General features: G+C 42.4%; 1 protein-coding gene across 2 annotated transcripts in view; it reads right to left on the bottom strand.

Moving 5' to 3' along the window:
- Window positions 1-22,685, bottom strand: part of MAD1L1 (mitotic arrest deficient 1 like 1) — a 347,760-nt gene that overhangs the window by 236,592 nt on the left and 88,483 nt on the right. For both annotated transcript variants that reach the window (XM_054270764.1, XM_054270763.1), the window contains exon 11: window positions 9,414-9,558. In XM_054270764.1, coding sequence (XP_054126739.1) covers window positions 9,414-9,558 — 145 coding nt within the window. The remainder of the gene's footprint in view (window positions 1-9,413; window positions 9,559-22,685) is intronic.

The following is a 22,685-nucleotide window of genomic DNA, read 5'->3' on the forward strand; positions in this document are numbered from 1 at the left end:
ACATCCTCTTTTCCTGTCTCATGCTCACACTTTACCTGTTGATTCCTTTTTAAATTCTTGACTTCAAAAAGGCATTGATCTTTCTAGGGAAATCCTGAAGCTCTGGATCCATACAGACAGAAAACGAAGCCTCAGCTCTCCTGCTGTCCCAAATTGGTTCCACCTGAACAGGCAAGTTTACAGTTAATGATTCCTCACAGGTCCTGCCCCACATAACACTAAAAAAATCCAGCAGCTGTTCTGTATGGTGAGAAACTTGTAACGTAATAATCTCATTACATCACTCAAAATTAATTAACTGAAACTACACCAATTCTTCAAATTTTCTATGGCTTCTATTAAACAGTTGTTGACTCTATCTGAAATACTACCTAAACAAATGCGCTCATAAAAGAGGGAACAGTACATTTCTCCTCAATGCAACAAATCATGGGTCAGAGACCATTTCCAAGATGCTTTGTAAAACCTCATTTGACTTCTAATATATTCATCAATTTAAGCAATGCTTGACCTGAGATGCTGTGAACAAAATAGTCAGCACTGCATGATACTGTGCCAGGAGCAATCCAAAACTCCTCAATTCTCCAGACAGTCCTTCAGTTTTATAAAGATTTTGGGTCTTCATTTGAAAGGATGCTCTGACTGGTGTCTGAGTAGTGCAGCTGTTCTCACCAGAGGCTCCCATCACATGTTGAAATAAGGTACTGTGCAATTACTTAATTATCTCTCTCTCCTATCCTTAAAATAAAAAAAATTTTAAAAATCCACTGCAATTCAACTTGAAGCAAACCCAGTTAATCCAGTTTTATGGCTGAGAATTAAAACAGAGAGAAGTCAGAGATTTAAAGCTGCAGCTCCTGTGGCAGCACCACCACTCTAAGAGGCAGCGAGATTAATGCCTTCAAACCATAAGTATCTGAGGAACAAAGAATTGCAACAACAAAAAAAAAAAGAACCAAAACCCCTTTTTGTGCAGCTTAGCCTTGCTGGTATTTCAGAAATCCTAAGCCCCTTCCCTGTCCCTGGATGCTGCCCAAGCCCCTGCCCAGCAGTCAGGTTTGTTCTGCCCAACTTCCCCCAGCAATCACTCCCTCATTCCACCCATCCATCTTCCCTGCCAGAGCTGCTCAACCATCCCTCATAATTCAGAGCTGAGGAGCTAAGGAATAAATGTTACAGCACACGCATCAAGGGAACTATAACTTTGAATTACCTGACCTGGGTGAGTTTAAATTCTCAGCCATAACATTGGATTAACCTAATTTCTTTTTATTGAATATTTTACCTTTAGAAGTCCTACAGTCCTTTCTCTCAGAGAAATATGAGAACTGAAGGTCATATGAATTCTTTTATGGGTATATTTCTGATTTTCATAATCTAACCTCTTAGCAGCGAGCATTAATATCTAGTGGGGGCAGAACAAAGCAGAATCCAGTCAGTATTCTGGGGGAAAAAAAAGATCACATTTCTATTGTTCTTCACAAATACCTCATAAAATAACTTTTAACTTTGCTACACACTCTGAATTGTTATAAAATTTTAAAAAACCCTCTAAACTCGCTGCTTAAATAGAAGCTATGTCAGAGATAACATCAATAAGAATACAGAGGCTGTCCTTGTGCCTCCACCTCAAAAACATCAGATATAAAGATAATAATAAACTCTATATTTTTATCATTGCAAGGTTTACCAGATACATAATAAGGCAAGAGAAAGAATTACACAAAACCAACCCCCAGAAAATTGCTAAGGTAATTTTTATGAGCTCTTTTATGCTTCCAAAAGGGAAAGGGAAGCAAGGCCCAGGGGCCAATTCATCTTGTGCCCCCAGGCTGGCCATTTGAACTCAGCCTCAGCATCTCCATGGTGAGAGCCCTGAGGTGCTAAAGCTCAGCTCTAACAAAGAACATCACCCTCCTGCCTCCAGGGGACAAACTCCTACAGGTACACAGAGTACAATGCACAAAGTCAGGGAAAAGGCAGATTTACCCACTAGCTAGGAGGAATTAGGACAACAGATCAAGAGCAAAGGGTGTCACTGGAGAGGATGCAGCGGAAAGCAACAAGGGCAGACTCCAGTGCCCACAGCCTGGGAACAGCTCCTGCATCTCAGAGCCACAGGCACCTCTGACAAATGCAGCCTGACAAGTGAAACTAAGGGAACTCTCAGGCTTGGAAAAGTCATTTTGGAGCAGGGTAAGGAAGTGAGAACTCAACAATTCTACTACTTTCTTCATTGAGTCAAAAGTGAGTGGTAAACTTATTACCAAGCTAGGCAAAGTAAGGAACAATGGTAAAAAAAGAAAGCCAAGCACTGCTCTGGGAGCCCAAAACCAGCAAAAACACACTCTTTGGACTTTCCAAAATCTGCAAATCACACTTCAGAAACAGAACATTTTCTGGTTTAATTTAAAGATTCTTCCTCCTCCCAAATGGTCTTTGTGCACTGCTGCAGCCAGTCCCTTCCACAAACACATTGATCCCAGCTTTCCTTATTCATTCTTTATGCAGAGGTTCTGCAATTGTATCAGTAAATGATATTAGCAGACCTCGTGAAACAACCTGTTTCAAAGGAAAATGGCTTGTACTCATTCTCTTCTGGAGACAATTGCCATTTGCTTAATATAGCCATGATATTTTACTGAGGTAATTATACTCTTAGCTATCAGTAACAATTAAACCCTTAGATTGAGGTTGCTTAATAAAGGTCTCCAAATAAATAACACATTCCAAACACAGTATTTTAAAATGTCAAGCATGCAAAATAGGATCTTGTAATGAATATAAGGAAGCATCTAGTATAAATCAGCACAGAGTTAGTTTGTCACTGTACAAGTGTCTGCAAAAATTGCTGTTGGAGTGTTGTGGGATTGTGCTTAGAATGCTACACAGAAAGGGCAGTGCTGCAGATGAAACCATTTCAATAAATACTACGGCTGGTTCATGGCAGGGCCAGGGTGAAGCCATCAGCACTGCTGAGCTTCTCCAGGGGCAGGGCTGAGTGACTGGGGGAACAGCTGAGGCTGATAAAATTTGGTTTTGTTCTTTTGTATTCCCTGTAGCAACTTCCTTGAGAACTGGAGTTAGGCCATTCCATTAAAAGCTAAATAAAACTCAGAAGCAGACAAATTAGAGGGTACAGACAGAGAGGGAAAAGAAAATCACTTTTAGACTCTGAGATCTAGAGATACCTGAAATCAGGTCAGGCATGGAAGGTAAGAGCATGGTTTAAAGGTCCTCACAGTGCAGACTGCAAGATGATTAAGAAAGGTAAAACAGACCAGTGATAAACATGAAAAATAATAAAAATTAATCAGGAAATCTGTTTTCAGAACACATATTTGTGGGGTTAACTGGCAGGGTATCTACTGCAAGCAAAGAGTGATACAGCAAGTTACTTCCAACATTGCTGCATCTGGAGGCAGCTGCCTGAGCTCCAGGAGGAGGTTAAGAGGATCAGGACTAAAATATGACACAGCAAGTAACTGGAAGAAGTTATTAAAAAAAAAAAAAACCAAAATATAATAAATGTGAGTTATACAGGGGAACAAAAACCAAACCAAACTAACAAATAAAAAAACTGTGTTAAAATAACTCCTCACAGAACTCCATTTCCCTGGAGCACTTCCCACCTCATAGAGAGAAGGCAGAGACCAACAAAAGTAAAGTGTGATATTTCCTTAACTCCAACAAAGAATGTCTATGGAAACAGTCATCAAACCCCCAGATTCTGCTTTCTCCTCGCAAAACTCAGCACCCTTTACCCAGTAACTCAGACACTCCTGTGGAAACCACAACATAAAGCCCAACAACCATCCCTCATCAGACTGAGCCCAGGAGCATTTTAACAGCAGCTCACAGGGCAGAGAATTATTCATAAAAGCACCTACCTCGTCTCTGACCTGTTGGTCTTCATTTTTTAATAAAGTCACCCTACAAGAGCAGTCTGGGAATTTAAATTGATGATGCTACTGGTTACTAAAGATTAAAATTCAGCAGTGACCTGTTCCGAGCCCCTGCACCCTACAGGCAGCAATTCTCTCTTTGCCTCTTTCCCACACCTGTTAATGATCTTCTGTCTCCTTCTGCTATTATCCTCCTCCACCCCCAACTACCAACCACCTTTTCCCTGAAATTGTTGAACTGATGAATATAATCAAGTCAAAATTAGAGAGACCTGTGCTCAATCTAAAAGGCTGCTGGGTCTCCTTCAAACACAGTGTGTCCTGTTTCCCTCTTCTCAAGGATGCATGGTCCAAGGAAGCACCCGCAAAACCTGCCTTGCTTAATGCCTGGAGAGGGAGACCTGGAATCCCCTTAAAAGGATTAAAAAGGAAGGCAAACTTCCCTGAATTTGTATAAACCTACAAAGGGGAGACACAGTGAGCAGAGGGAAAGGTTTGGCCAGGCTCAGGCTGACAGCACTCAACAACCAGGTGTGGCCAGCAGCACAGCTGGGGATGCACCTGCACTGCTGAAATGCCACGCACAGAATCATGACATGGACTGAGGGAAGGAAGCAATGAGAGTGATAACAGCCAGGGAAAGCACTGGATACTCTGGATACTGCTCACAGCCCCCAGGAGCAGCTCAGAGCTGCCCCAAGGCCAGCTGTGCTGCCTGGATGCAGAGCACAGCTCTGGGTGTGATGCCCAATTTTTGGGTGGGATGCCCAAAAATTCTGACACAAGGATGAGCTTTGCCAAAGAGCCTGTTTCTAGTGCTGCTGAGTGCAGCACTGACTGCCGTATTTACAATTTATCTTCCAATTTATATCCCAGCAAAAGGGTTAATTCACCTTCTTTGCTGCACTCCCAGAACTTTAGGATCCTTATTTGTGCTTTAAAATCATCTATCCACCTCCTCAGAAAAAACATCCTGCAGGACCCAATGTGACAGAGAAGCCATCAGCATTATTTTAAATCTTTACTGATTACAAAACAAAGCAGATGGCAAATCAAGTCATGAACTCTGCATCTGCCATGCTTAATGAACAATTTAATTACCTAGTCCCATTTCTGATGCATTTTTACCATTCTCAGCTCTGGGAGTCACTAATACACTTCACACTGACTGATATCTCCAGGAACACGTGGTATCAGCAGTCAGCTGGAGCTGGTTAATCAATACTTGTTTAATCTCGAACTTTTATGGTGATGGCCTAAATTATGTCTCAATAGAAACAGATTTCCTATCATATCACATGATCTGGTTGAGAGCCCAGGAAACAAAAGGGAATTTTTCAGTCTCTTCTCAGGGCAGCAGAGTACCCAAAGGCAGATAAGTGCACAGACAGGAAATAAACACAGTGAAACATCAACATCCAACACAAGCAGCTTGGTTCAGTCGTTGTGTTGCGCCTTAGATGAGAGCAAGGGCTGCAATTATGGCAGTGTGCACTCATTAAGCCCTCAATTTCAGGAACAAATTAGACTAATTTGGAATAAGTTACACAAAGTAACTGAAATTGGGCTTCCCATTTTGAGTTTTGAGCTTCCTGCAAAGGCTCATGCCCTGGCTGCAGAAAGCAGGGCATTTTGTGTCTGGTGAACCTGCAGTGCTGCGGGCTGATCCCATGCACTCCAGAGCTCCTTGCAGAAATTCCTCCTGGGCACAGAAGGAATCACTGCTTTCAGGAGTCACAGAACTGAACTTGTGCAGGGAAGAGGCTCCAGGTCTGAACCCTGGCAGCAGCCAAGTCAGAAACTCAGTAAGGGCTGATCACAACCAGGTAAAATCGCTTGGAGAGAGGGGCAGATGATGGCCAACCTTTGGCCCTCCACATCAGAGGGCTTTGGGAGCTTTTGAGGGGGCCTTTATTGCTGTTCTCCAGCAACACTTCTGCTGCACAAGGCCCAGCTGTGCCCTCCTGAAATAAATAACCAGAGCTGGCTTCCCATGAAATACTGACTCAATCAGCTGCTTACACTCAGATGAGGATTTTCAGAAAGGGTTTTTCATTTTGGGAAGCCTCTATGTCATAGAAAATTTCTTAAGAGATTCCAATTTTAGCCATTCAGTAGCAGAATTGACTGTTTTTAACAAGCCCACTTCATAAACAAAGACCAGGAGTTGTCTTTCTTTGAGAGAAACACTCAGAAGCTTAAGGACAACACGAAAGTCAAATACAAAACTGTGTGAGTAAACATGGCATTCAAAGCAAATGCAGCATAAATCAAACAAGCAAAAGGGCAGAGGTGGACCAGGTGTTTCCCCAGCATTTCAGGTATCTCCCAGGACTGCTGTATCACAACTACCTCAGGTACCAAAGCAAAAATGAAAGATTTTCCCAAAACTCTGAGCTAGGGGAGACAGCAAAAAGCATGACAGACAGCAAACCCAGCCAGGCAGATCTCAGAGAGAGAGAGTGAATCCATCCCTTCAAACATCAATTTCTCTTCCATCACCTTAAGTGAAGGGAGTGACACTGCAGGAGAAACCTCCCAGCCATCAATGTCCAGAGCCTCAGTGGTGCCCTAATCCAGCCTCATGTTTCATTGAATTCATGTAAATCTGCAAACTCCAGTCCTGCCCTGATTTACAAGGGCATGTGGGACAAAATGATCAACCAACATGGTCTGAAGAGCAGTTTGTGAGCAGGAATAATCAGGATGCAGCTCCCACACCCAGCGGTGGAATGGATGGGGCTGGAGCACTGCAGGGACACCCAGGGAGTGGAGAATGCTCTGCCAGGGAACAGAGATCTGCAGGGATGCACTGAAGAGTCCCACACTGACAACTGTGTCACTAAACCAACTGGAAAGGCCCAAGTAAGATCAAGAAAGCCCAAAAGAAGCAAATGAGGCACGGAAGAAAGCAATGGACAGAGAGGTTAAAAGCACTGGGATGGAAATACAAGAGCAGCCAAGACAGACGGAGACTGTGGCAAGCGGCAGCTGAGCACGACTGACAAGTGAGACTGGCAGTCTGTAAGAGCCACAAAATATTGCTTCAATCTTGGGGAAAAAATCAGTAGCCATAGCAGTGAGAAGGAGTCAGACTGACAAAGCAAGTGCCCCCTGAAGAGAGTACATTTACCACTGAAATATTTGGTCCTGCTGTTACCAAACAAAAAAACAACCTACTGTTTTTTATTCATATTTTAAAACATATTCTAGGACTGAGACTTCCAGGTTCCAACCTGAGCCCAAAGAAAGGAAAACTGTTACAGCATTAAACTTGCACTGTTGAACACCTCTGATGCCTTCCAGGCCCTGTTTGCTCAGCACACAAGAACTGATTCACTGCCCTAGCAGAGGGTCAAACATGCACAAATGCAGAAGTCATACTATCAAAAGCAATAGCATTTCAATCATATATATAATACTCTCCCCCAAATTAGATTTTCACAGTCCTATTTAACAAGACAAAGATTGAATAGAGAGAACTCATCTTTTCCATTCTCAAATTGCATAAAAGCACACCACAGTACTGATGCCACTAATTAGATGATTAAATACTATTCTAGGTGATATGCTTTCAATGTAAAATAATTATTTTTGACAGGAAATGTATTTGCTCAATCTCATTTTAAATCACAATATCATACTTTTTTTAATTAAATGAAATTCTTTCTTCTGATTTTGCATGAGAAGAGCAACCAGCAGGAGAAACAGTGCTGAGGATAGATTGCCCAAGTACCATAATGCATGTACTCCTTCACAAAGGACCCCAGCATTCTCTGGATGGAATATAAATTTTCAGAGAACAGCAAAGTCTTTATTCCTTCAAAACAGTTCAGTTGAGGAATGACTGAGCACACTGAAAACCTCCCCTGTCAAAACACAAGTTTATTTGCCATGGTCTGATGAAGAACACTTCCAACTTTTCCTATGGTCCTCCTCAGGGGGAGCACAGCAAACAAAGCAAAGGTTTGTCTTTCCACGTACATCAGGGTACAATCCATCACATGACAAAGTAATGTTGTGGTTTTGTCCAGTACTTAAAGAAAAGTAATGATATTTTTGTGTTCTATGACAAAAAGTGTTTCTGCTGAGCACTGGAAATAAGTTAGCAAAGGGAATATTTTAGAAACCATCTGAGAAACTTCCTTCAGGGCTGAGCAGTCCAGCACAATATCAGACAGCTGAAAAGGTTATAAAAACAGGTTTTTTATAGGGCTCAGTATTCACCTGTGTCTTATCCAGCCATGGCAGTCCCAAACCAGAACATCACAGAGAGCTGCCTGCTGCTGAGGCAGGAGAGGGCTGAGAGCAGAGAGGAGATGCCTTTTCTGTTTCCGTGGAGAGAGTTTGGTCCATCCACCCTGCCTGCAGTGCCTGCCTCAGTGCGAGGCTGACAGAACCGCTGTCATTTTCCTCTCTGCACTTCTGTGACTCTCCATGGCATCAAACTCTGCAGTCAGAAGATCTGATGGAATATCCTCTTGTAAAGTGGCTGCTTCATGCTTCAAGAGCCCTGCTTGCTGCACCATACATCACAGCTTCCTTGGCTCAACAATGGCACGGGAATTACACAAAATTGGGCGCAGCGCAATTAAAATCGATCAAAATGCTTTCTTTGACACTGGAAATCAAAGTCTAAAGCTCAGGCACCACAGCAGCTCTTTCCCCTCCTGCCTCCCCACGTGGTGATGTGCCTGGCTCCCTCTCATGAGCTCTGACTACTGGAGTCTGACCTTCTGCGCACACATAAGCTCGTTTACGTGAGCAGCTTTTATAACACCGGGGAGATTGCTCAGATGGGGGAAGTTTTGCAAGGAGTATTCTTGGAAAGTGAAGTAACTCTCATTCTGGCTACAGCAAATTATTATTCCCTTTGTGGAAAGCGAGCTCTCAGAATTTAATATAAAATTTTCAATGCTCTGCAGACTTCAGAATTATTGTATAGAATTTCATCATGAGAGCACACCTGATATAGGATGATGCAGACCCCTTTGATATATTCTATAGAAGGAATCTTAAAACGTATTTTCAATTTACTGGTCTAGTGCTTGCCATTACATTTCAACTGACTTCCAGAGTAAGAGGAAGGCAAATCTCTTACTCCCTGTAAATTGTTTTTCCACAGGAACAGTTGACAAGGTGCTGCCACTTCGTTCTCTTTAGGAAAGGAGGCAATGCAGCCAAAGCCATTATAAATTCCCTCCAGTGGCTCAAAACACTCCAGCAACAACACGATTCAGTTCTCTGCCCTCACATGGATGCCAAGGCTCAGACAAAATCACATTTCCTCAGCACAGCACAGCTGGGGGAACACGAGCACAGCTTTAGGAGGCACTGGTACTTCCATTCCAGTGAAGCCTAAAGACAGGTTCCATGTCTCCCACAGCACTCATTGTGCAAGGACCCCAGAACAGGTTTGTAGCACCAGTTATAGAGGTGAACAAAGAACAAATAGGAAGGAGTGCACCTGGCAGAAAGAAATGAGGACATGAGCTTTTCCAGGCTCACCTTGGTGAGGAGCACCACGCGTTTCTGCAGCCGCCTGACCAAAGCTTCCTGGTGCTCCCGTTTCTTCTTCTCATCCAAGAGCTGGCTCTGGACACACAGGAGCTCCTCCTGCAGCTGCTGCCTGGCCTTCTCCAGCATCCGGGCACTAGGAGAGATGGGACAGACCTGTAACTCCTGAGTGCTGCCTCTCAGAGACATCAGGAAAGCCTCAGAGGAGAAGCGTGACCGTGGCTGTGTCACTCTCATCTTATGGCTGCACCCCTGGAAACTGGGCAGCTGCACTCTCATTATCAGCTGTTGTCAGAAAAAGATGGGAGAGAAGAACCTCCCCAGGGACAGCCTTCTTGTGCAGCATGAGACAATTACTGGAACCTCACAGGTAGGAAGCATTTAAATAATTGCACATCTGTTTCAAAATCAATCAGTTTGCCTTTGAGAACGTGTCTTGTTTTCAACAAACAACCCACACTCCTGGGTTCTACTGGACCTTTTCATTTTTTTCTAACAGAGGAGAAGAAAAAGCAGGTTTATTATTATCTGCTTTGACTGACAGATCGTACTCAGCAAGTAATTGCAGCCACACTACCTGCACATTGCCAGCAACCTGTGTTGGAAGAGAAATATCTTCTGAGGGCAGGTGACTGGCACTTCTTTTGAGATGTGCACATGATTCTCAATTAAACCAGAACAGCCTGGCCCTCTTCTCTTCTCAGTTCTCCATGCAGCACACCGTGGTGATGCACAATTACCTGTGAGCTCCTCCAGGTGTGCCCTTCAGCCCCACAGTGCTGCTGCAGGACACTGAGGGGCAGCTGCTCCCAGGCTCACATCAGGCTGCTCATCACACACCAGCTGCTGGCAAAGCACTTGGTCAATAACAAAATAAAAGTGGAACCACTCCTGTGATCAAGAGTCCGTTCATGATTTAAATATGATGAGTTTATCCAAGACTGCACTAGTATTTAATGAGTGAGCAGGACATGAAATAAAGGTGTTGCACACAAGTCAAAAACCCTCAAGCAAGCAAGAAAGATCAAACTCAACATCTGCAGCTTAGTCAGGAACAGAAGAACTTTGTTTCTCTAATGCTAGAAACGCCACTGGAAAATTTATGATTGCTTCCAAGGGGTCTTATTCATCATAACATTTGAAAGAAAAGAAATAAAAGTGCTGTAAATAAAATAGCACTACTGTTAAGGTACTGTTTAGATAGATCCAAAAGGGAATACTTAAAGAACACTTCTAGCATAAATCAAGTACAACCTGCACTGCCAGGTCACCAAATTGTATTGTTTGGGAAATGTAGCAGGAATTCACAAGAATTCCAAAGCAGCTGTCTCCCTACCTCAAAATCCTTCTCTTAGAATAAAGTATTTGTTTTAAAGCACTGGATGAATTAGAAACTTGTTTAAAGCTCCAGTTCAATTTGGAGCCATTCACAAACCAATTAAATAATTGGGAACTGTGAAAGAGTCTCTTCATTGCTGTATTCAGGTGGGAAGGTTCATCAAGAAGGCTTCACATCTGCATTTGAAACTGGATAATTGCATTACCAGGGCACCACTCCTTCCTTGCACCTGTTTTAATTAATCAGCTAAGAAGGGCACCTGTGCCAAGAGTAACATCTCCGGTGGTGGAACATGCCTGTGGGGCAGCCTGTCAAGCTTGCCCTCAAAGCAGGGCAGAAATGAAGGGTTAATTCCTGGTAACCTCAATTTCTGCCTTAGGGTTTATTACAGTTTGTTCAACAACATTCCTTGTTATGCACAGGGTAAATACAAGTATAAAACCCTCATTAACTGTGATACATGTGTTGTAACAATTAAAATCACACCACAGAAACCTTACTGCAAATATCTTTTTCTTTATCAAAGAACCTTTGTCCTGATTAGAGTCAGAACAAAAGGAAAAAATGCAAGCATAAGATTAATTACCCTGAAACAGCAAAAATCTCACATTTGATTATTGCAAAACATTTTGATAAGGCAAGGGAGCAATCTTTTTTCTTAATCTCCCAATATTGTGACTTATTCCTATAAATGTTGAGTGGACCAACAAATGATGATTGATTTGACATTCACCAAGAAAAATGAGATGTGTGCTAGGTTTCCTTCCCAAAAGAATGAAAAATATTTGAGATTCACGTCTCATGGAGAGCACAGACATTCAGCCACACACAAAACCTTCAAGCTAGGTTGGAAAACAACTGCTTTAAAACATGAGAGAAGTTGAGCAAAGAGAGACAAATGGGCAATTTCCTCAGCCACTGCATGGAAATAGCACCTTCATCTGTTTATATTTCAGCCTCAGTACAAATGTGATGTTAATGTACCTAAAATTCAAATGCCAGAGATGGCTCTGAAAGCAAGGACAATCCCCAAGCTCCCTGAACTGACTGCTACCATAGGTTTCCTTGCTATGGGAGGCGTGAAATTCAACTTCCTCACAACTCTCCACACCATGCCAAAGTACATTATTGAGATCCTTTCTTCCTCTCTTTGGACAGATTGATAATTCTTCCAGAAACCGCACCAAATACAGCATGAGCTGCTTCTATAAGGAAAAATGCAAAAGGAAAGTGCTACTTCTTATTGATACAAAACAGGATTTGCTAGTAGGTGCTCAGAAGCAAAAGTCTTTAAAGCCAGACTTGTGCACTCTTCTTCCACCCTGATGACACCTATGGCTTTTCAGAAGTAATTGCTCACTCAATATGAGCATTAAAAAATAAAATAAAAGAGACACGAAGTTCTCCATTCAACATAAGCTTATGGAAGTGGCATTTTAAAAAATCTTTGCAAGTTCAAAGTAAACCTTTTAAGCCTTAAAGAGAAAAAGTCATTTCTGTTTATCAGCCTATTAATGTTCCTTGTTCCACAGCCCAGTGAATGAGATGCCAACATATTTCTGTTCTGAGCTGTTTGAGACTCTTCATTTTTTGCTCTTCCCTTCTGTAATCCACTTTAATGCAATCTTAATGATAAAACTTCATTTTCCAGAATATTCTTTGAAAGACTGAGAACAATGAGGGCACACAGTGAATACTGAAGCTATAAGATACATTTTAATAATCTCCTTCAAAAATGACAAAAGCAGCCGACAGCTCCACCCCGCCCCCCAGCGATCCATAAAACATTATTTTAATCATTCCATCCTTCCAGTAGCCAAGTTACCACCTCAGAGTTACTAAAAAAAATAATAATAAAACAACAAGGAAAGCAAACAGGATGCCAGCAGCAGTCTGTGTGTGAAGCAGGGAGGAAAACAAGGGGTCCACAGCGACAATTAGAAGGGGAACACTGTCTGGGTCATGTTGTAGCTCAGCTGAAGATGAGACACGTGTACCTACCAGGGCCAGCTGCCAGGAGGGAGAGCACATCAAAGAGAAAAGCAGAGTGTGATGGGGAGAGCGGTGAGGGAGCACAGGGGGAGAACACGGTGACAGCGCCAGCGCACACACTGCGCTGAACAGAGAAATTCACTGCAGCCATCAGCATCCTCGTGTCAGGGCGCACCAAAAAGGGTTAATGCAGAAGCTAATGAGGCAAAAAGGAGCAGGGGAAATTGTTTTGCAGCAAGACATTTGGATGAAGGAACACCCGCTCCTGAAAGTTGACAACTCGCAGGCATCTCGATGAATCCACACGTACGCGCATAAACCAGACTGGAAACTGATAAACACAGGGCTGAACAAAAAATGTTATTTTCATTCCAGTTCCTCCCCCACAGGTTTTCTGAACAACCACAAAGGCATAAGCAACTCCAGCGTGTCTTTTATTTTTCCAGTGGATAGCAACAGGACATCCCTGCCTGTGCTCTCCCTCAAGGATTCTTCCAACCTCCAATTTCTGACACAACTTCCCCCGTCAGCCTCTGCCTAACCTGCTTCAGCACCATCCAGGATGGGAATTGAAAAGGAAAAACAGAAGGGAGAAGATGAAAACAGTTTGACTTAAATAGGGACAGAACACAGGAAAGAAAAGGTGATGCTTGGCAAAACAGAAAAATAGCCATCCAATGTTAAAAAGGGACAAAACTGATCCATTACAAAATGCTGCTGAAAAGACTGATTGGGGCTCTGAGAACACAGCTACAGATGGAACTAGTTTATTGAACGAGCCTGAACTAGTTTAACATTTAAGGCAGAAAAACCACCTTCAGGAAGGAGGAAAAAACTTTATTGCTACCAATGTTTCAGCTCAAAATTCAGAAATTTGGGTGCTAAATTTTTACTATAATTATATATAAATAAAAACTAAATTTTTACAATGAGATTGGCATCTCTTTCTCCTTCCTTTCTTCTCCACAGACAGAACTGTGGCTATAGGGAAGCAGTAGCACCCTGCCCTGCCCTCAAATCCTGCCCTGCCCCTGGGACTGTGGGAGCTGCGGGGCCAACAGGTCTGTGCTGTCTATTTGCTCACTATATTCAGAAAGAAAAATTACACAAAATATGAACATCTTTAGTAGAAGTTATCACAGGGGCTATATTTTATTTAAAGCTTTAAGTGTGCCTCACAGAGAGCCCTATGAAATACTGCTACACAAAATACTACATGAAATGGTCTACAGAGAGTTGGTGGGAAAACACTCTTTCTTCTTGCTATTTATTTCTCCCAAGTCCTCAGCAAACATCTGCAAACTTTCTCTTGTATTTTCACACCTTGTATTTTCTCAAAGATCTTTTGTATAACTCACCAGCACTGGCTTCCATAAATCACAAATCATTCAAAAGCAAACAGATCATACATCATCTTGCTGCTAGACACACAAGGAAAATCCAAATCACATTGAATTTATAATGAGGGAACAACATAAAGAGAATTATTTTGCTAGTGTGGCCAGATGAAATGGGTAAGAAGCAGACAGACATTTGGAGCTTTATTGGTACACTGACAATGTTTTATCTGTGAGACACTATTTAATTTAACTCCCTAACCAGCAGTGTAACTATGGGGCTTGGAAACACAATTCCACCAAAGTGAGCAGTTAAGAGAAAAGAAATAACCCACATTTTCTGCCCCAGCCCTAGTGCAATGGCCATAATTGACAGGCAGGTGTTGAGATTCACTGAAATAAATTCACATCAGGCACCCTGAGCTTCCGTCCACTGGGTCAACACACACAGGGCTGTGCTGACAGCAGTGACCCACAGGAGCCCAGGAACATTTCCAAACACACAGCCCAGGGTGGCTCCTCCTGAACAGACACTGAATCAGCCACTTGAGGTGAGAATCACAGTCCTGAACATGCCTTACACATCACCATCAATATGAGAATGAAAGCAGTGTCTCAGCAAATGAGGAATGTCTGTGGTTTGTTTTGGTTTCATGCAGAAACATCAATAGTTTCAACATCCATCACTGAATTCTGGAATGAAAAATATTTCAAGGAGGAGATAACTACAGGCATAAATGTCCTTTTCCTAAGCTTCTAAACCTGAAGTGTTCATAAAGCCAAAGCTTCTACCAAAGGCATTTATATGGCAAATAAAACTTGTACTGGTATTTAAGAACCACTGAGCCCACACTGCTGGCTGTGCACTTACTACACTTGAAAATGCTGCTGCCTTCAGCGGCTGCAGGAGAAATTCTTCTGATAGCTGAATAAACAAAGTGATTAATATTAGCTTATGCAGACAAATCTTCAAGGGCCTTTGCTATGTGCAGATGCTCATGGCTCTTGTTCTGAATCCACAACAAGTCAGACATCAGTTACACCCTCAGCAAATAGATTCCCTCTGCAGTGCTTGGAGAGAAGCAAATACTAAATGTTCTTAATAAAATGCAAGTAATTAAAAAGCAGGAGTTTAAAACAAGAGTCCTGTATGATGATTAACACAGCATAGAGCCAGTACAGCATGTGTCATCTCTCCCTGCATCATCAGTTGCATGTGGCATTTGGCAAGTATGGAGGATGGACTACTTTAAAAGGGCATTCACTGAAAAGGATTTTCCACTCCCATTCTGAGAAAAGAACAAGTTTAAGGTGCACTTTCCTGCACTGCAGAGAACAGCATGCCCACAGATGCCCTCTGAGCACACACACTGACCCACCACAGCAAGCCAAGATGTTCAGTGAACTGCTCAAAATGCATCACAGGGAGCTGGGAAAGGAGCACCTGCACTCCCAGTATTCATCTGGAGCTGTGTTCATTTGCTCCACCTTGCAGCTCCTCATTTTGGCTCTCCCAACAGCCCTGGCCAGTGAGGAAGGTCAGCCTGTGGATGATGCTGTCAGCAAGCGAATCTGTGGAGCTTCAGCACCAGAAGATGCCGAATGTCTGCTCCCCTCCCTATCACCCCCCACCCAGATTTGAGCATCCAGCACAAGGGAGTAAAACACTGCAGAAAGAGAACTGTCACAGGAGAGAGGAAAACAAACAAACAAGACCTCAAAGAAAAATCCAAGGAAGAATTTTGAAAGGAAACCTTTTCTCCAGCCAGGATGCGAGCACTCTCTCTGCAGCTGGCTTAATTTACATCATCTAATTCAAATTCTAAATGCTTCAAAGTGTTATTACATTTTTTTCTTTGAAAACAAAAATGACAACAACTGGAACAAAACTCTGAATGAGAAAACCCAAAGACTGAAATAATTACTAATCTAAACAGAGGCCTGTACATGGGCTGGTGAAGTCACTGGCCAGCTCTACCCAGTAATTTCTCTTCGTGTCGGCTCTGATGAGTTTTGTATTTCTAACATTTCATCAATTTGAATCACTAAATTCAATTTGCATTCACAGATAAACAGAGAAGGAATAATAAATACTCTCATCTGACCTTGAAGTGTGACACAGAAAATTGCCCTCGATGATTTCATTTCAGTCTGAACCAGAATAAATAATGCAGTTGGCCCCACCAGTTACCAATCTGTGATCACACTTGTGGGCTGGAGGAACTCATGGCTGTGCCTAAATATGATGAAGAAAGTCAAAACTTCTCACTCTGTTTTGTACTAATATTTCCTACTGCTCCTTCACTATAGGGATTAAGTCCTTACCTCAGTCCTTCCCCACCACTCAACCCCAAATACAAACCCCAATGATTTCAGTTTGATGCACAGTCACAAGTGAAGGCATTGCAGAGTTTTCTCAACCCAATTCAGTATTATGTGCTTTATAAACTGCACATAATAACTCTTGTCTCTCCCAGTAAGCTGTGAAGTCACTGGGGCAACTCTCCAGCACAGCAACTGGTAACATGAACACCACAAGTGACTAAGAATATTTCCAATTTCTGTTATACATTCCAACCAACGCTTATCCAGAGAGTGGGGAAAGTCATCTGGGAATAGCATGAGAGCTGAGGAGCTCTAAAGAATAAAGAACTGATAAAGAGGAGTGGAAAAAAAAAAGAAAATTTGCTTGAAGTGGAGAAAGAAATGAGTAGGAGAATGGTCGTGCTGAACCAACTTGTCAGCAAACAAATCTGCAGAAATTCTAGGCTCTTGACAGCTAGATAATGGCTTATCTTAATAAAATAAGAAGGGTCAAAGTGTTCAGATGAGAAAAACAAAACATTAAACCCTCCACTGCAATATAGCAAGTGAGTCCTCACAGACTGGTGACTCATTACAGCTTTGTGAAGGTTCTGTGGATCTTTTTCAAATTACCTTTTCCAATGAGACCTCATTTCCAATGTGCATTGCAGTACTCCACAGTGAAATGAGGATTGAAATGAGGATTGTATATTACTGCTCAGTCACTTTTCTTTTTTTTAATATCTGATCCTAAGACTACCTGAACAAATTTACAGAAACACAATTGTCTGAGGTATTTTTTGCAGAACAATTCAGTGATGGACCCTCACCATAACTCTGACTAAAATCCAGAGCTACAGCTCAGCATTTCAGCATCAGGTTTTTGTCAGTGAAAACCCCTCCAGGTTATGTGATGAAAACTTGTCTCAGTTTTCACTAGGGACTCAGAAGAGAATTCATAGTGTTACTTGTTGACAACAAATAAACCCAAACAATTAAGTGCTACCCCCCCAGCATTTCCCCATGGGACACTGGTGCAGATAAAAGCAAAGGAATTACTGCAATGTCATTCTATCTGTGACAAGCACTCTGCCAAACTGCTGCTCTTGGCTCTCTTTTCCCACAAGCACCAATTTAACTCCATCTCATATCTGCCTCCCACCTGCTTTGACTCAGCTCGTGTCAAAGCCGTCTACCAGGATCCAAGCCATATTAAGCACAGCATTGTAACAGACCTACTAATCCTTAAATCCACAATATGGATGCATTTTAAGTCAGCAAAGATCTTGAAATTTCCATGACCAAATAACCTGACCTGTAACCATGGATTTTTGAAGTGTCACCATGTCTTTGGGCACAAACAGCATCTCATGGTAGTGCAGGATCTTTTCTACCATGCTCCAACAACAAATCAGGATTCACTGCTAACTGCATCTGTTTTCTGCAGGATCTCTGCCTCATTTGCTGCAGAATTTGGAAGATTAATGAAGCACAGAAATTGCTTGAAGAGAATGGTCTCACATTATGGCAACTGAAAGGCTCCCAAAAAGTCTGGTTCCAATTCTTGCCTCTGCCAGAGCTCCTGGTGGTACCATGACCTTTCCAAAGCAGTCACTGGGCAGCCCCTGGTGCTGAGCTCCAGTGCTGGGCACTAACACTGGGCTAATTCAGGCCCTATGAAGACATGGGTGATTTGAAAGAACAAGTTGTAAATATTCCATATTGGCATCTCCAAAAATGAGGCTACACTTTCTCCTCGGTTTACATCTGGTATAAGAGAACTAGCATAAGAAGTAACTAATAAAATATTAAATTTCTCTGTAGAAAAGCATTAATAGCTACTCATTAAGTCAACATAATCCACCATCTCTGCCAAGCGAAATGAGAATGCTGCATGCTGTAGGAAACCAGACTAAGGAAGTGTCAAGTGACTTGAATTTGGGATTTCCCACCCCCTAAGAGCTTCACCTTGCAACGCTGATCTCGCCTTTCAAGTATCTATTTTCCTCATGGGGAAAATAGTACTTAAATTGAAAAAAAAAAATCAAAAAACAAACAAACAAAAAAAAAACCCAAAAAAACCACATAAAAGCAAAACCATATATATAAGAATGAAGCAAAACAGCACAGTTAGCTGAAGCTGCCCCAAAAACATCCACTGTGGGGTATCCTTCATCCCAGTTATATTATTTTACATTCTCACACACCCCCATTTTGGGCATGTACATAAGCACAGGCAGACCCCCAAAGAAGAGCAGAGCTGATCTCCAGCCATCTGGTGTCACATAATGAGAGTAAAGAAACTGGGATCCCTCCAAGCTCCACTGTCACACAGGAATATCTGCCATTCCTCCTGCAGAGGCTGTGCAGCCCCTCTCTTTGCAAACCCAGGGAATATGCAGAGGCAAAAGGCTTCCTCACATCCCATTTCCAAACTGTAATTCTTTCCCCATGAAAAGGAAATGCCCAAATCAGACTTACAATGAATCCCTGCTAACCCCATTCCTACAGCATCCTGTGGATGTTTGTTTTCCCTGTTTCACCTAGAAATCCGGAGCACTATTTCAGTCTTCCACTGGACTGCTGACATTATTAGGATTTACATGCAGGGCACAGAGACCTATCTTCCTCTAATTTTAATCCCCCAAATTAGGTCAAAGAACCCATAAACCAATACAAGGCAAGGGGAATAAAGCTGTCACCATGGAAGGAGAACTGCCAGAACAGCAGCATTTATAGCCCTGTTACATCAATTCTTCTGCATCAATATTTTTAAGTGTTTAATAAAACAATACTACATTCAAAGCAATCTTTTTGTCATGAATACTTATAGAGAAGCCAGTTAGGTTTGCATGTAAATGGCCTTTATACAGCAGTTGCAGGTTTCAAAATCACTACATTTGCAGACAAATCAGATCCCTTATTTTGTGGAGAAGCTGTGACAAGGAAATGAATTTAAACATGTGGCAAGTAATTGTCTCTGCATCACTCGTAAAATAAATACCCTGTTCAATGTAATGTGATAGAAGCCAGTTGGCACCACAAATCCTCCACCAACCAGCTCCATGTTGGAGGGGCAGGGAGAGGTTTCTGCCCTCAGAAATGTGGCACCTCAATTCATCACTGTCTTGGTTTAACCCCAGCAGAGGATGACATCACATGGAATTCCCTGAATTCTCTGGTATTCTGGAATACCATAGAAGCAGGGGATGGTTTGGGCTGGAAGGGACCTTAAAGATCAAGTCATTCCAACCTTCCTGCCATCAGCAGGGACACTTTCCACCAGGCCAGGCTGTCAGAACCCCATGCAGCCTGGCTTGAACACTTCCAGTGTAATTATGCAGAGATACTTGGCTGATTTATCTGTCACTTTCAAAAACTGTCATCACCACAACACTTTATTTAAAGCAAAACACAAGACAATGCCACTAATGTGCTTATTTCTGCAAACTCCTTTAGGAAGGAAAGAAGTAAACCTTCAATGGGAGTTTAGGTGGGCCAGCAAAACAAATTGACAAGACAAAGTTTCCAAGACCAAACTAAACCCCCAAGGCAGTGACTGGGAGTCACAGTTCACTCTCTGGAGCTGCCCATCAGCACAGTGAGAGCTGGTCCCCCCCAGCCCACACTCCCCACTCAATAGAGGCACTTTGGCAGCCAATTGATGGGCTGTGCTCACACATCCTTCGATTGCCACCTGTCTCCCCTCATCACCTCCCCTGCTGCCTCCATTGTACCTGATTAATGCAGCCCATTCCCCCTGGCTATTTCCCTATCGATCCACCATCCCCTGCACGGGAAAAGGCATCAATGCAGTTAAGGGCAGGCACCTGCCTGGAGACTTCAGCCTTCAGCTGCTTTCTGAGAGAGAGTTTTGTTCCTACTGGATAATAAGCATCTCTGGTTAAAGGAGCTTTTAGGTATTGGCAATGTCATAAAATGTTCCTTGTGTCCTACTTCAGCAGAGCTGACAAACTCTCCACTCGCTGTCACCGGACTAATGGGAAAAGAAGCACTTCTAAAGAGCTCTGGGTACTTTTGCATTGCAAAGTGAAAAAGAGAGAGTAAGATATTTCAATGATGCTCGTTCCAAAGCCCCATAAAGAGGAAAGAAAAAAGGGAACGTTTCTGCACAATCACTGTATCAAGCAAGCAGCTCACTCATTAATCTCTGCTTCCTCTGCATTCACTGGCTCGGGGGCTTGAAAAGTTGACACTTGACTCGAAAAATGCCAACTCTAAGCAGTTTATTTCCTCTTGAACTTTAAGAGCTGACTGAGACAGAAATGACCTTTAAAAAGGCAGGGTTAGTTCTTGTATGATTTGATAGAAGGATTCTTTGCTTACACAGCACAGCAAGGTACTGAGCAAATCTCCTGTACAAACTCCCCTCTCTCACCAGAGGCAGGAACAACACCACGATCCATCAGCCACAGCATCCACTGAGCTGCAGGATGTGGGACCTGGTGACCCAGCTTGTCTACAACAAGAGGGAAAGAGCCTCATACAACCATAAATCCATGACCTTTTACATGCCCAGGACAGAGACTACACCAATATTCACACCCTGGAGACACCCAAACTTCCATCACAAGGAAGCAGAGCAGGTACAACCAAAATTAGAGAGCCACCACCAGCCCCAATCAGAGAGTCCTGCTGCCACTGGGACACAGAACAAGATTCCAGGATTGCTATTTTGGGGCATCTCCCTGGTGGTGTGAGTTTGCTTACATCCATCTCTACTGAAAAAGAAACCAATCACTACATGGCTCATTAATGGTCTTCAATGCAGCTGGGAAATGCAAATCAATACCCAACTATAACTACTAATAATACTTGCTGCCACGCCAGTAGCCAGACATGTAACTGGGCAGAATATTCTGGTCTGAGGTTCACCACACAATTAATACCACCAGATGTCCAAAGAAAGGCAACTGAAGGATTTTGCGGCAGCAGAGGACAACCCGGGAGCTTTGATAAAGGAAATTCACAAAGCAAATATCTGAGATGTCAACAGGGATGGGAATACACTGGGGACAGATTAGTTTAGTAACCCTTTGTGCAAATTATGACACTTACTGGTACAGTATTTGAAGATACAAAGTGCCCTCCTGACAAGCATGATACCTAAACATTAAACAAAGATATCCAAATGATATTTAATTTATCCAGACAGTGTAAGAGTATTCACCTGTTTCTCACTCTGTAAGGAAAGCAGATACAGCCATTTTGGTCACAGCAAAATATTAATGCAGAAAGTGAGGAAACTTTTCACTGCCTGGCAGAGAAGCTCCTCAGAGGTAGGGTTGAAATTTTGCCTCCTTCTTTTTTTATATATATATTTTATTTCTAGCCTTGATCTTCAACTGCTAAGCCATGCTGACTGCAAGCAGTAAAGGACTGATGGAGTTCAGAAATCTCCAGTGAAGTATGAAGCATCACTTTGCCATCAGCAGCAATGAAATGCTTCCAATCTACCATCAGCCCACTTAAGCAGAAGCAGACATCTCATAAAGAGAACCCCATGGCTATTCTGTGCAGGATTTTCTTTTTCTCTGGAAGGGAAATACACATCAAACTCAGCAGGGCAGACAGAAGAAGTCAAGCCTTATATAGTCTAGGTTAACTTATTAATAATGAATCATTTTTGTCATTATTCCTAAGGTTTAGTAACAGGCACTTTGGAGGGGAGAAGGAGAGGTGTTTTGCCTCTCTAGTGTAACTGGAGGCATGACAGGGAGCCATGGCCTCTGTGGGATATTGAGTGGAAACTCTCAGATAAGAGCTTGGCATCTCCCTGCTGGCAGAGATTTAGAAAATTCCCGACATATATATACAGTTATATGTGCAGTGTGTAAATATATATATATATTTACTCATAGAGAGAGAGACACACAAGAACACAGTATGTATCAATGAATACTAAATAATATCTAGGCTGTTTTATCCTCTGTAGCATTGCAAGAGTTGCAAGTATTAATTTTTTTCATATTTTTAAATGCTGTCTGATTTCTCTGAAGGGGCTTTTCCTGTGTGTATAATCACAGGAGGTCTTGGAGAAACCTGTTTACTTCTGCAATCCATTAGAGAGACTCCCATTTCCAAAGTTACTGCACAATCACTTCTTTTAACAGTCAATTTAACAATGTTTAGCCTCCAACTTTTGCTCTCACATGCAGAATGCTGCTTTTGGGGCTCTGACTCTTGTGCATAAAAAAAGCTTCTTAACATCTTTAGGGCAATATGAAAATATAGATTTATACTGTAGGTGTATAACTGCTGGAAAAACAG

Source organism: Melozone crissalis, unplaced genomic scaffold (genome assembly GCF_028551555.1).
Source record: "Melozone crissalis strain CALT ecotype California unplaced genomic scaffold, PUWL_Pcris_2 ptg000012l_1, whole genome shotgun sequence".
Classification (NCBI taxonomy): domain Eukaryota; kingdom Metazoa; phylum Chordata; class Aves; order Passeriformes; family Passerellidae; genus Melozone; species Melozone crissalis.